The sequence below is a fragment of the Staurois parvus genome, unplaced genomic scaffold, assembly GCF_062004578.1.
Source record: "Staurois parvus isolate SC_StPar_1 unplaced genomic scaffold, SC_StPar_1.0 ptg000285l, whole genome shotgun sequence".
In the NCBI taxonomy this organism is placed as follows: domain Eukaryota; kingdom Metazoa; phylum Chordata; class Amphibia; order Anura; family Ranidae; genus Staurois; species Staurois parvus.
Genome location: NW_028318081.1, coordinates 638,638 through 652,633, shown reverse-complemented (window position 1 = coordinate 652,633; position 13,996 = coordinate 638,638). Strand labels below are relative to the sequence as shown.

At 38.0% G+C, this 13,996-nt stretch overlaps 1 protein-coding gene across 2 annotated transcripts in view; it reads right to left on the bottom strand.

Annotated features, from left to right (window-relative positions):
• The window catches only part of LOC149458513 (uncharacterized), a 78,844-nt gene that overhangs the window by 46,096 nt on the left and 18,752 nt on the right, over positions 1 to 13,996 (bottom strand). For both annotated transcript variants that reach the window (XM_089682094.1, XM_089682095.1), the window contains 9 exons: positions 12,348 to 12,533; positions 11,339 to 11,550; positions 10,191 to 10,288; positions 8,616 to 8,719; positions 8,021 to 8,203; positions 3,423 to 3,622; positions 3,116 to 3,222; positions 2,090 to 2,208; positions 1,593 to 1,766 (listed from right to left, as the gene is read on the bottom strand). In XM_089682094.1, the coding sequence (XP_089538220.1) occupies positions 1,593 to 1,766; positions 2,090 to 2,208; positions 3,116 to 3,222; positions 3,423 to 3,622; positions 8,021 to 8,203; positions 8,616 to 8,719; positions 10,191 to 10,288; positions 11,339 to 11,550; positions 12,348 to 12,533 (1,383 nt within the window). The remainder of the gene's footprint in view (positions 1 to 1,592; positions 1,767 to 2,089; positions 2,209 to 3,115; positions 3,223 to 3,422; positions 3,623 to 8,020; positions 8,204 to 8,615; positions 8,720 to 10,190; positions 10,289 to 11,338; positions 11,551 to 12,347; positions 12,534 to 13,996) is intronic.

Sequence of the window (13,996 nt, the reverse complement as noted above, 5' to 3'; positions counted from 1 at the left end):
TTATTTTCCCTGAATCTGATTGGGTATACTTTACAAATGAAGCTTCGCCACATTTATTAAGCTCTGCGGAAAATGTGAAAAGTGAACAGTCTATTTGGCCTAGGTAAATCAACTGAATGGTGTCTTGTTTTGAATACAGGAGTTTTATTGATTGTTGTTTTTTATATAACACTTTACTTTTCATTTATACCATTTGGGCCCTGGAGCATTGCCTTTTTTTGCACTTTTTAATGCTCTTTTTTGCTGTGTTTTTGGAGTAACACAACTCAAGTGAATGGGCTGCCCTCCACTCAAAAAATGTGCCAATGTAACTCCTGTACCCTTTTTAGGACCCAACGTTGTTGTATTTTTGGACAGCACAACATAGCCCATTTTTCTGCACTTTGGTATGTGACAAAACGCCTATTTTTTTGGCATGTTTGGGGTGCCATTAAAAAATATATGGCCCCCAAATGTGTATTGTGTGTTTTGCCACAATTTTAGCATGATCTGGAATTGAGGGAAGAATTGTATGATTCTGCTTATGATTCTGATATGCTGAAGTGTGAATGGGCCTCAGTTTATGTTGTGGTGCTGCTAGTTTTACCTTTTATGTTATAAGGGATTCACATATATCAGCCCCTTTTGCTAGCAGCCTAAGAAGTGTTCAAAAGCGCAGACATAATTTTATAAGAGTGGTGAGGTCTGCATAATACAGCTTTCACTGAAAAGGCTGAAGGAGGGTTCTTCAAAACTGATAGGTTATTGCCAGACATAGAACCAGCCTGAGACCAAAAATTAGGCCCCCCGTAAGATATAGTTGCTTAGTTTTTTTTATAAATTGCAGCTAACATTACTATCATTTAAGGAACAAGGTAAAGATATGGGTCTTAAAGTATAACTAAAGGCAAAACTTGTGAGGATTAGAACACCTGTCAATTTTGATTGCTGTCTGTGCCCCCAATAAGGATACTCACCCTCTCTATTTGTCCTGTTTACATTATCATTGAAAGGGAAAGTAAAAGAAAATTCCAAATTTTGGGTTGTCCACAGAAAAGTAATAGAGGGGAAATCTTCCAATGGGGGCACTAGTTCTGGTGATCTTAATTTTCAGAGATTTCCTCTCACTTCCTGTTTGGCTATGGGACACAGCGAGAAATCTCCGCTATGGGACACAGATGGTGAAAAAAAATCTGACAGGGGTTATAACTCACCTCTGACTCCATCCAAAATAAACAAAAATTGCCTATAGTTCTACCTTTAAGATCTATAGTAATAATAAAGATTTCCAAAACCCTGCAACTACCATAAATAAAGACAAGAAAAGCAATCAAGCACTGGCCTTTGTGTTTCCAAGGTAAAATATATTTTGTTCTTCTCCATTACAACACCACTAAAAATATTATCCATATCTTTTTAACTATAGTGGCTGGATGGTAGTGTCATCCAGATAGTTCTGGATTTGGGGATGGATACTATGTAGCAGCTTATCCAGCTTGTTTAAACATTTTGTCATCTTCTTAGCAGATTCTACCAAGTATGGCTTGGCAAGTAAATAGATAGTGTAGTATAAACAAAATGTTCATTCTGTGGTGACCTTGGCAAATACCTACCGTGTATCCAGTCTCAGAGAAGCGGGTCATAACCTCATCTACAGTTTCAATTTCTTTGGTCTGGAGATATGAAAACACTTTGGAGACTTTCTCTTCACTCTGATAAACATTATCCAACACAATCATGTCGCCAAACTGTTCACTGTTGAGCATCTCAAAGACTCCCGACTGGAACTAAATCAAAAGGGTGTAATAGAATTGTGCATTACATTGATATCTTTAAAACTTTGTCATTAAGCCCTCCAAAAATAATTTTTACTTTAAAGATAACCTAATAAATCATTTTTAGAATGCCCATGATGGTAATACACATGCTCTCTCTCAAGGCAAATCTTTCTCTCTCTTAGTGCCCATCTAGCTACTCAGACTGTATTTAAAAAGGTTCTCTATATGGTTGTTTTATTGTAGCAGTTATCAGCATGGATGCTGACTGTACTTCTTGATACTGTGTGGCTCTAATAATTTTTAATGACTATTAACAGAGGTCAAATACATACCACATCAAAGTGTATGAAATAACTGGCCAATGTTTCGTAGGTGACCTTCCCACAGTAGTCTCCAAAATATTCTTCAATATAAGTGACAGTGCTGGTCTCTTGTGCTGTGCATCTTTCAGCTAAAGGCAAACAAATGACACATAGAAAAATGCAGCATAGGGATAAACAACAGTTTTGATAAATATAAAATATAGATATGCATGCCCACTACCCATCGCCTTCGCAATCTGCTCCCTCCAATTTGACTAACACGTAGCCCATTTAGAGTCTTCTAGGGGAAGCTTGAAATGGGGCCTTTTTGTCTTCTACTGATAGCCTTCTACTTTGTGCTTCTGCATATACAAGTTAGGGGTAAAGGGAGTTTCGAACCTGTATCTCTACATTCTTATCTCAGTTTATGCAAATTGAGATCCAGGAGTGGAGGGGCTTAATACTGAAGCTTGCACGTGGTACCTGAAGTTTTGAAGGAGAATAAAGCTGAACTCCAGGATAAGTAAATATTCTTTAAATACAAAAGGCATGCTTACTTGAATCCTGGTGCACTTTGCATATCTCTGCCAGATCTGTGCAGCCAATCAGTGTGAAATGTTGCCTCTTTTCAGGATTATTGTGATTACAAAAAAGCAGTGACTGTATTAAAGACCAGTCACTGCTGCTCTCTTTATTGTGCAGGGTTACTGGTCTTGTATCCGCCCCCTTCTACAGTTTTCTGTAGGTAATCTACTGGGTCCCTCCCACAGCTTTGCTCTCTGCCCAGGATACGTACAGCATAGTGATGATGTCACACCTGCTTTTAAATGCTAATACATTATTAATGCAAAGGCATTTGGTGCACCACACACACACACTGCAGACCCTATTCATTGGACTAGATTTCCATCACCGGAGCCTGTAAGCACACCTCTTATCCTTTGACACAGGCATTCAGGCCTACTGTGCCTAATTCTAAAATGGACCTCTCCTATTTGGTATGCCCTTATGGCTCTTCTCCATTGCAAACAACCAACATTTTTCAACAGTAATTACCTTCTGGCCTGCTCTGATCATTGTTCATGTACTTCTGAATATGGCTAGTGATGTCCTCCTGGTTTGTATCCAGTGTGTCAGTGTAGACAAAGTCAACGGCTTGTATGCTGTAAGAGAGAAATTGCAGTTGCTCAAACTGAAGGACCAATAAATATAATGACTCCTAGTATTAAATACATTTATTACAACCAAAGTATTTTTTACTGATTATTGCCCTGTGGCCTCTGCAGATGTCAGTGATCCAGAATTTCTGTATTTTAATCATTTTTCCTTTTAGCGGTTCAACATGAAACAAACTAATACTCACAAAGATTTCTGGAATCCACATCCCACTTCTAGAGGGATTTCATTTAGAATTGCAGTGTCAATTACAGACATGACAGGGTACATCCTTGTCTCCAACCAGAGGGTGGTATCCTCTGAATTAAAGCTTACAAAACTTGTGGACAGTTCGGTAATAGTTTCCTGCAACATGTAGTGCTTCACCTCGTAGGTGAAGTTCTCAGTCTAAAGAAAAAAAAAAAGACATGAACAATGTTTAATAATGGTTTCAGCTGTACAGTATCACACAAACCAGTTTGGGTTCTCACTCAAGGAGTTTGCTGCGTGGTATGAAATATGGGCAGCTTATGAAACACTTGCAGGGATTGATTAAAGTTTAACCAGTCTAATAAAATCAAAGCTAACATTTTTGCCAGTGGTGGTGTCTTAAAGGATAAAGCATTATCAGCCATTGCTGACCTTCTCAAAAAGCTAGTTGCCTGGCTGTCATGTAAGTCCACTAACATTATAATTTAGAGTCAGAGAGTTGGAACATGCTTGGAACTCCTTTAAAATGAAATCTTTTGTGAGGAAAAACTGGAGGCTGCCATTGCTGGTTTGTCTTTCTGAAAATGTTGCTTTGGCTTTTATACTGACCTTCTTGGTTTAGTATTTTAGCTTGTTGATAGTATGCAGATAAGGCTTTTTCTTTGACTTTGCTGATCTGCTTACTTGTCCCTTAAGAACCAAGCCAGTGGCTTGACACAACTTTCAGGCAGCTTGCATTTTTAAAAAGGGGACATCAATGGCAGCTTCCATCTTTTTCTTTTTGCAGATCTACAGTAAGCTACTAATGGTTCTTTTGGGCATGTGTGTCTTACTAGCTCCACTAGGTAGGCAGTAGAGCTGAACTCTATGGGGAAAATCTAACACCTGAATGAAAAGATAAAGGGTGATTGGTCCTGGAAGTGATAACAAAGTCCACAGGAGTACATACAAAGTCATTCTATTTTCTATGCTGTGCAAGCTAAAGAAATGCGAACAAACTGTTAGCAGATCAGTTATGAATGAAAGTCTATTGATTTGAGGCAAAAGAGCATGCCTACACTTTTTATGAAGCTTTTTTTATTTAAGTTTTGAGTTTTTATTAATATGTGTTAAAAAAGTTACAGAAATGTATAAGAGCTAATTATATTTGAAATGAATGTTGAAGGACAGTAGGTGGTATTTTCTAGTGCATACTAAGTATCACATATTCTGTATAGGCGTCACAAACACAAATTTGTAACTAATATGTTCAGCTCTTATATTAGCTATTTTATTTTTTTGTTTTGAGTTTGCTGGTTGTTAGCATTTAACTGATATAAACTGAACCTTCTCCCTGCCAGGCCTATTCCATAAGGTGGTACAGACATTAAGACTAGGTTCACACTTGTGCAGTGCGGGAGACCGCATGTGATTCACAACGGGATCGCACTGCATTCCTGTGCACATCACATGCAATGTCTGTGTGGTGTGATTTGAGCCATACATTTTGTATAGTTCAAATCGCATCCTAACCAAAATGGTTCTGGACCATTTTTTTTCCATTTTTTCCATTTTCCATCTGATATCTTTGGTGATCTGTTTTAGGGTGTCATTTATTTAACACTGACACCTGACCAGCTCGCACGGACTCTGTCCAATTGCAATGTGGTGTGGGAAACACACAGGATTCACTGCAGTTCCCGCATCGCATTAGTGTGAACCAGGTCTGAAGGTGTGCAGATTAAGTCTAATAATAGAACACTTTGCTACACAGCTGAAGGTTCTCCCCACCAGCTGACCATTTTCCATCATTTTATTTTCCATCACTGGGGCCATTAACACCAATCTGAGTCCCTCTGCTGAGCCACAGGTTTTTTGCCCCATCTACACCACTTCAGTGACTACAGGCCTACACATAAATATACATGGAGACAGAAGTATTCTCCTTAAGCTGATACCCTAGGTTTGATCACCACTCCAGTAGATTTGTGCAGTCTCTCAGTTGCAAGTTAATAAACAGTACTACTCTATAAAGGGCTCTCTTGCATTCCAACTCTTTCTTTTCTCTCTCTTATCCTCTTCTCTTATTAATCAAAAATGTAAGTGTTTGCTGTGGCCTACTGTATTCGTATTGCACTTTCTGCTGTTTATCAAGTGTGCATGTATGTGTTTAATATACTCTAATTAATCCACTGCATTGTGTTTTAAGTATCTACGAATCAGTTTAAGTCTGAGGAATTTTATTTTTTCTTCCAAGACAGTACCCCCTCACCAATTTCCAACAAGTATTGGATTACCCACTGTAAATCTGCCATTGTATTTATTCCTGTTTGCTGTACATCTTAGCAGAAAAAGGCAGTTTTGTTACATTTGTGTCATCAACCACTGCATATAACACAATCTGTCCTGCTTTTGATTACTTTGAAAATTCTTGTTTCACAAAAGTTTAAAAAAATTGGAAGAGTATTATTACTCACTATGAATGGTACCAGATTCAATAAATAGGAAGTCAAGTAAGTGAAGCCACAAGAGACAGAAAGTGGTAACGCAAGGCAAAGAGGCAAGCAGAGTGCAGCAGACCTTCTATATCTAGAACTGCTAGCTTCTATGGCCAAAGCGTGACAGAACAGGTGATTGTCATATCCAGAACTGTGCAACACAAAATATGAATTTTACCTCCAGTAATTACTTTTAGTCACATTTTTACACATACCACCAAACATTATAAAGGGCAGTCCCAAAACGAATATAACTTTGGGTAGATACTTGCACCCATTTTGTGTTCTAAATCACTTTTAGCCCTTTCTTGGGTCCTTTGTCATTCCTTGTAGGGTTTCCTTCAGCTACCTCATTAGCAGAACAAATCAAATCCTCAATTTTTTACATGGCTACAAGTCTACCATATTTAAAAGTTAAGGCTGCTTTTTGTTGCACTACCTAGACTTTTTCATGGGAGATAATTATTGATTATAGTTTAAATTAGAAAAGCAAAGAATATTGTGCAAATTGCAGTAACCTATAGCAACCGGCTAACAGTTACTGGGTTGCATGACTGCTCAATGCAAATTTTGTTCTACAGCTGCATTGAGCAGTCATGCTACCCTGTTTTTCAGTTCATGATTAATATAAGTTTCTATTAAATGTTAAGCCAATGCTTAGAAGCAGAAAGTGGTGTTAGGGGGTTATTTATTTTTTAGTGTGCCTTTGGGTTTGTTGTGTTAAATTCATTAGGAATTATGTAAACGTTTTTTTTAAACTGCCCATAGTATATGTGAGCAGTGAAACCCCCAATGGAAGCTATTTTCAATTTAGTAATGAGGTTATTTTAAATAAAGAGACATTTTTAGTCAGGTTAGACATTAAAGACAGGTGATAGTAGTTCTATTATTCATTCATGCACTGATTTTCAAAAATGGGACTAATTAGTCTTTTAAAGAAATGTCATTTTTATGGCTATTCATCTCTGATCAATAACATCTTTTACAAACACAAAGCAGCCGGAAAGCGTACAAAAATCATATAAGCAGAACATTCCTTAACATCAAGAGGATGCAGGGTTACTGAAATGTGTAAAACGTTTCTTTTTAATATTCCTTTACTGGTACACAATGAAGAAATATGTATTTAAAATCCTAAAATGTCACCAATATATAGGAACGGCAATGGGCACCTTTTCAATCCCATTACAACCCCTTATTCAATAATTGACTACATGGAAGAATATAGCAGCTTAATGTCCTGATTAGCTCTCTATAACTCTGAATTGATGATCAATTTATTTTTCCTGTAACACTCTTGCTGGAAGGAATAGCAGAATATCAACAAGTTGTACTGCCACCCGAACACACATTATTAACCTGCAAAAAACATCTGAAAACTGATCTAAGACATACAAAAGAGTACTAGAGGAGTAAAAGAGAAACTCAAGGTCCAGTACAAAGTCCTGTGATTGCTTTTCACACCACAGATTACCGGATAAAGAGACCTTCTTTGTCTCCTTTTGGAAATCTGCACTTTTTTTCCTTTTACCTTTTTTCCATTTACCTATCAAAGTAAGTATTTCTGGTTTTGTTTTCTTTGTTAGCTACAGTTACAGATAGTTAATCTTAGGCAGCATTCTCAAAAAGGGAAGGGTTGAGAAACAAACTACTACATGGAAATTGAACCACTGAATGTTCCAAAAGATGCCAGAGACTGGATGGTGATTAAATCCACTGGTGTCCACCCAAAATAGAAATGGGTAGAATTGGTCTTTCATCTCTGTTTTGACAATTGATTACAGAATTTCTAAAACTAAGAAAGATTGTGGCCTCTGAGGACAAAATTGAACAGCATTGTTTAATGCTTATGGAATTCATCTTGATATAGCTGCTAGTAGGCATATACAATGTTTAACCGTATATCAATGCCCAGTGTGAGATATTACTTTTTCAAACAATCTTCAATAAATTCTTGATGCATCTACTATTATCTGTGTAACTTATCAGAGGTATTTATGTACTGTTTGGAACTAGACAGAAAAAAGTATGTTTAGTGAGACTACCATGGTGCTTGCACAGTAAATTGTATATAATGCACTGGAGAGCACAATATAACACAGTAGGATTAACACACTACCTTAATATATTCAGCAGAAAAACTTTCCCAGAAAGTGCCCAACTTTTCCATAATTTCCTCGTGAGTACCATTGATAAGTACGTCAAAGACCTTTTCTATAACTGTTATATCGGTGTGTGCTTCCGAGCTCAACATGACAAATTGTCCAAGCTGGTCTGGAACCATTATGTTGATGGAACCCACCTAAAAAAAGATATTGCAAGTTAGAAACCTTTAAAGTCATAGTCTGCTTCTTTGTGTATGCAATGACAGAATAAAAGGCTATTACATTAACCTGTCTGTCACTCTTTTGACTCAATCAAGAATCTCAATTGGTAGGAGATTTATGGTAGGTCAATTGCATATACAATATAAAAAAATAACAGCATGTCAAGCATTCACTTAGTATATAGCCTGCTGACTTTTTATGCACATTTATATCTGCTATAGATGATTGCGGTTACACACAAGTATAATAGTAAGCTGACATAGATAAAACACACAGGCTTTTTAAGACATGTTTTCTTAAATGTTGTGACTGCTTAAACATACAGTAGGTCTTATGTGCCATGAGATACTGGCTACAGCTCCAGTTTGTTTTTCCATATTTCCTTACCAAATTGTAATCAGGGTTGATTTCTAGGAGTACACGAACATCAACGTCTGATTTAAATTCCTTATAGTTGTCAACCAGCCAATCTCCCACTTCACTTATACAGTCTACAATTCAAAGATGAGAAATTAAAAAATGACTGCTGTCATCCCTAGAAACATCTACATCATCAGCAATTTATTCTGCAGCTTAAATATTGTTGTCCAGGGAATTTTTTTAAATAAATAACAGCAAGTGCCCCAGCTTAACTTTACATGTTTATTTTTTAATTTGGCTCTAAATCCTTTTTGCCCACAGATCATTAAGGAATGCAGCCTGCTAACTGAGCGGCATTTCCCATTGAAGAGACTGGTAACCCCCAGCCAACTATGTTTATGCTAGGTGACCGATTTCCCACTAGTTCTGGAGGGAGCCTCTGTGTGACATACACTTTTGTTCTGGTCTGAAATCCAGATAAAGCCTAGATGGTGATGCAACTCAGACTCCAAAGATGTTTTCCTTACAGCAGCAAGGTAAGTAGGAGCAAAGAGAAGGGGTGGGGATTTTTTTTAAAGGGGTGGGCAGGACACAGTTGCTCAGAGATAGGCTTTTCCTTTTAGGGCTCATGCACACTGGGCGTCAAAAACACCACTTTTAAGGGAATTTTACCTTTTGTTTTTCTGCCTCTAAATGTCCCTCCATGTTAGCCTATGCGGCCATGCACACATAAGCATTTGGATGCATTAAAATGCAGGAGTATTTAGAGACAGAAAAAAAATCCCTTGTGCATTCAGGAGAGGAGTGTTTTGGCAGAAAAAAAATGTCAGATGTGCCTAAATACTAGACAAATTTAGCACTTGAATGTTCATTCATTTCAATGGCCAGGATAAATTAATATTCTGGTCAATGGAATGAATAAACACTCAAATGCTTGAAAAGTGCATTTGCAAAATGGTTTTAATTGCTTTTTTACACTGCTTTTCTCCTGCCTGGAGAAAAGGTGTTCATAAGAGCTGGGCAAAGCCTTAGCGTGAATTAGACTATTGTCTCTTTTCTTACTTTAGCTGTCCATATACTAGTAATACTTTGAATTTTTTTCATTTTAGGAACGTTCTTTAAATTTTCTAAAAGAAAACAAAATTCTGAAGTACTTTTGGATGTCATCAAGTCATCAAATGTGCTGAGAATTTTCATACAAATATTTATACAAAACTTAGTTTTAGAATCTAATAGTGTATGGCCAGCTTTAGAAAACCCAAAATGCTTTACAAATTATGTCTTGGAGGCACTCTTTAATAAATATTTCTTTTGTGAATAAAGATTTTTAAATATACAGTTAATCAACAATACTTTAGTTTAGACTGGCAAGTACCTGCAAATAAAAATGTTGATGACATTATTATTCACAACCCTCCATCTTGAACATATCTTGTGTTAGAGTTCTGACACCTAACCCTCGCAATAGCACCAGACCCACTTGACTACTTTTTCATACCCCATTGTAAAACGCCCCAGGATTTGATAGCATCATTCAAGTAAAAGATAATAATAATTTTATCCATCCATTCTAATGCATAAAGATGAAAAACAAAAACTTACGGCTTGGCACATTCCTGAGGAAATTTGAGATCCAGTCGGTGACTTCTGATATTGATTTGTCATTCATGTCACTGTAACCAGAGCCAAAGCCAGCCACACTAAAGGAAAATCATAATTGTATAAAATTAAATTTTGATCATTTTACAGTAAACATCATAAAATGAAACACAGATGTAACCCCCTCAAAAAAAGGTATCACATACCTTGATAGAACAGAAGAAAGATGTGTTTATCTGTTTTAACTTAAGATAATCCTGTGCTTACCAAAATATTTTTTTTTCTCTTCCAGTTCTGCACCTAGGACTTCTTTTGGTTACCATAGGAATTCTCTAGAGTTACAGTTCCTCCATGGAATGCTCTTCTATATTCGCTCTAATACTGTATGCCCTTACCTAATTATGAGTACATCTGCATTTATAGTTTTCTCTCAGCTCCTCTGAAAAGTCCCACAAATACCTGCTAAGCCTGCTAGGGAGGTCTACCTTATGCAGCTTCCTGTGATGGTGTGGCATTAATGTTGCGCTGCTCCCAAATTCAGAGCAGAGTTGCCTTCCTCATATAGACTGTGCTTAATTGCACTACAGTGGGATGAAAAAATATTGTAGGGGGCATGACTATCTGCGTTTTCTCTTCTTGGCAATAAGCACCTGGCCACACCTAGAACTACCCATTGATTTCTGGATTGACAGTACATTTCTGTTGCTGAAACCCTCCCACTGTGAGTTGCAGTGTCCGGGAAGAGGAACGTGTGAGACACAAATGAAGATGCATTTGGCTCAGTCAGGGATGGTTTTTGTTTTTGAAGTTTTTTGTTTTCTATATGCTTGTTTAGACTGTCATACAGAAGCTTTTAGTCGTTATTTAATGCAACCCCACCACTTTGCAGGCCATTCAGCATTCTCAGTCTATAGACTCATAACAAGGCTTTCACCCTCAGTGGCTGAGCAGAGTGGTAGTGGAGTGAAAGTGAGACAAGTACATGTGTCTGTGGAGGTCTGCATTAAAGTGAACCTGTTGCTTTGCCCTGCACAGTCAAAGCAGAGATTCACTTTAAAGTAAAACTTCTTTTCTTGACTCAGACAGGAAACTGTGAAGCCCCAACACCTAGCCATGAGCACACTTCCCCTCCTTGTACCATCCATCCTTACATTGTATGCAGATTAGAGCAGTCTTCAACCACATCAACAGACAGATCGGAAAGTTGTTCAGTACTAATTGCTGATGTGAAGTAGCTCAGGGACTCAGTAAAGCTGTACCAGTCATTTGATGTGAACTCAGGAAACTTTGTCTTCATTATTCCCCACATACCTTCCAAGAATTGGAACCGTACTTGGAAATTCACAATGATCTTAATATTAAGCTGTTGGGGGGGAAAGAGAACATGTCAATCACTAAACTAGAAGATGTTCGAACTGGTGTCACCTAAACCAGCTGCTGAACGTTACTGAGTACTTTTTGACAACATATCATATTCAGAGTATAAATCACTGCCCAAGTGTGCACAACATACCTCATACTTCTACAAGCTCTGATGATGGTAAAGAAAGAAAATATACAGAAGAGTGCAAACACCTGGTGCATTACCAAAGGTACATTTCAAAATGGGTACTCACAAAGGTAGAAAATAAAAGAGTGTTTAAACCGCCAGACACCATCCAGTGCAGGAATCTAGTGGCCCGAAAAACATTACCGCTATGCTGGCGTTTCGGGGGCATACCCCCTTCTTCAGAGCTAGTGATTTTCAGGTGTTTTCAGAGCTTTTGTGCAGTTTCAACCAGCTAAAAATGCCTAAACTATACCTCAGAAAACATACAATTTGAGCATTTACAACCATTTCTATTGAAGTCTAGGGGCCAAAAATACCCAAACCTGCCTCAAAAGTTGCTCATGTAGCTTTTGGAGTGTCAGTTGTTGAGCTACAGGTAGTTAGAAAGTGTCTGAAAAGAGGTTGGGATTAAAAATGTCTAAAAACAAGTATTTTATTTAAAAATATGGCAATTGTTTTTGATAAGAACTTTAGCAAACAAAATGAGGGCTGAAGTCACCAGGATGGAGTAAGCGGGTCACATGCAGCCCCCAAAAAATACTAGTTTGAGATGTCTGCATTAGGCCAAAGTTTTTCCTTTGAACGTATCTGTGATCTACTGTACAACTCACCTTAATTAAGACGGTTTTTAGTTCCACTAGAAACAACTTTATGTACTCATATCCTTTGGTCTTCCAGGCATTAGTTACTGATGTAACTCGAGTTTCAATGTCACTGGGAGAGGCGGAAGTGAAGATTTTGGTTTCTATGAACATATCGATAGTCTGATTTACGTTCAGATATTGAATAGCTTGGTACTAAAAAAACAAAGAAAGAAAAGACTTTATCGGTACATGATAAATGTAAAATAATCTAAAATTCAGCATTCTGTTCATTTCACCTAAACATTATATTTCATGTAAGGATATTGGCTAGCTAAATCCTATGTCTGTTTAACATATCTTTTTAGTGGAAAGATTTGCATGCTATAGTTTTGGTTCTATCCTGCTTTTTCATTCCTTGCTCAAGCTTCTGCAAAAAGTGTATGTAAAGCAAACATATTTTTTGTTTTGTTTTGAATGCATTAAGGCAGCGGTCTCCAAACTACCTCCCCCAGACCACATCTGGCTCCTTAGAAGATTTTTTCATCCCCCAGCAAGGGTCAGTAGTGTATCTTCAATGTGCACTGAGGATTAAAGTCAACAGAAGCTACCTATAGTCTCTGCTCTTATGTAAAGGGGGATGCTACTGGGGATCCTGATGGCAGGGGGTACTCCTAAGGCAGACTCTGATGTGCGGAGGCTCTGGTGGGGACCCCAGTGCAAGAGGGAATTCTGATTGGGACCCAGATGAAGGGGAGACTCTGGTGGCTACCGTGATTGAAGGAAGTACTTTGATGGGGATTTTTTATGGACAGCAATTATTTTAAAAAAAAATATAACATGGTCCTCATACTGAAATGTTTGGAGACCCCCGATGCAAGGATTGCTTAACCTTGTGGCATCCATGAAATGCATATGCACATCAGCAAAGAGGAAGGGCTGTAATGCCCACTCTGCACAAGTGCGTCCATGGGCAGCTGAGCTCACTGCACGCTCCCAGCACAGTAGCCAAGTTGTCATAGACAGCTCCTTGTCTCTAGCCTCTGTTAAAGGGACCCCAGGGGAGGGCAGGAAGAGGTTTACAAAAGATCCTGTCAGTATCTATTTATGTATTGCTTGTGTCCTTTTAGTGAGATTCACCTTCATTTCCTATCCTAGAGACATAGCACAAAATTAGAGCATATCCCTTCAAAGAAAGGGGATATCGGATCATAGAACTGTTGCCCTCATTGGAAGATTTCCTCTAAAGAAAATGGTCACCTGGACCAACAGACTGAGTGAGTCTCTCCAGCAGGGACACAGACCACAATCCAAAATTCACAGAGTTTTTAACCACATTCTATTCAAAGTTTAAAAAAAGTGAAAAGAGGAAACCTAGGTTATCTCAGTCAGACGAGGGATGTTTTAGGTGCATGTTGATGGATGAAGTTGACCACTAATTTTGCAGCAGCAAAATCTCCAAGGAATTCTGCTGTAATAAGGCCTGTGTCTACAGGGCTCTAGTCCCATCAGACAGGTCTTGCATTCACAAATCTAAGGAAATGCAAAACCCCCTTGAAGCAGGTCAAATGCAGATTAGAAGGTCAACTACAGGTCAAACACACCTGTCAATGAATTCTGAATGATCTCAGAAGAATCTTAAATTGATGTCAAACTTCTGCCATCAACAGAAGCCCAAC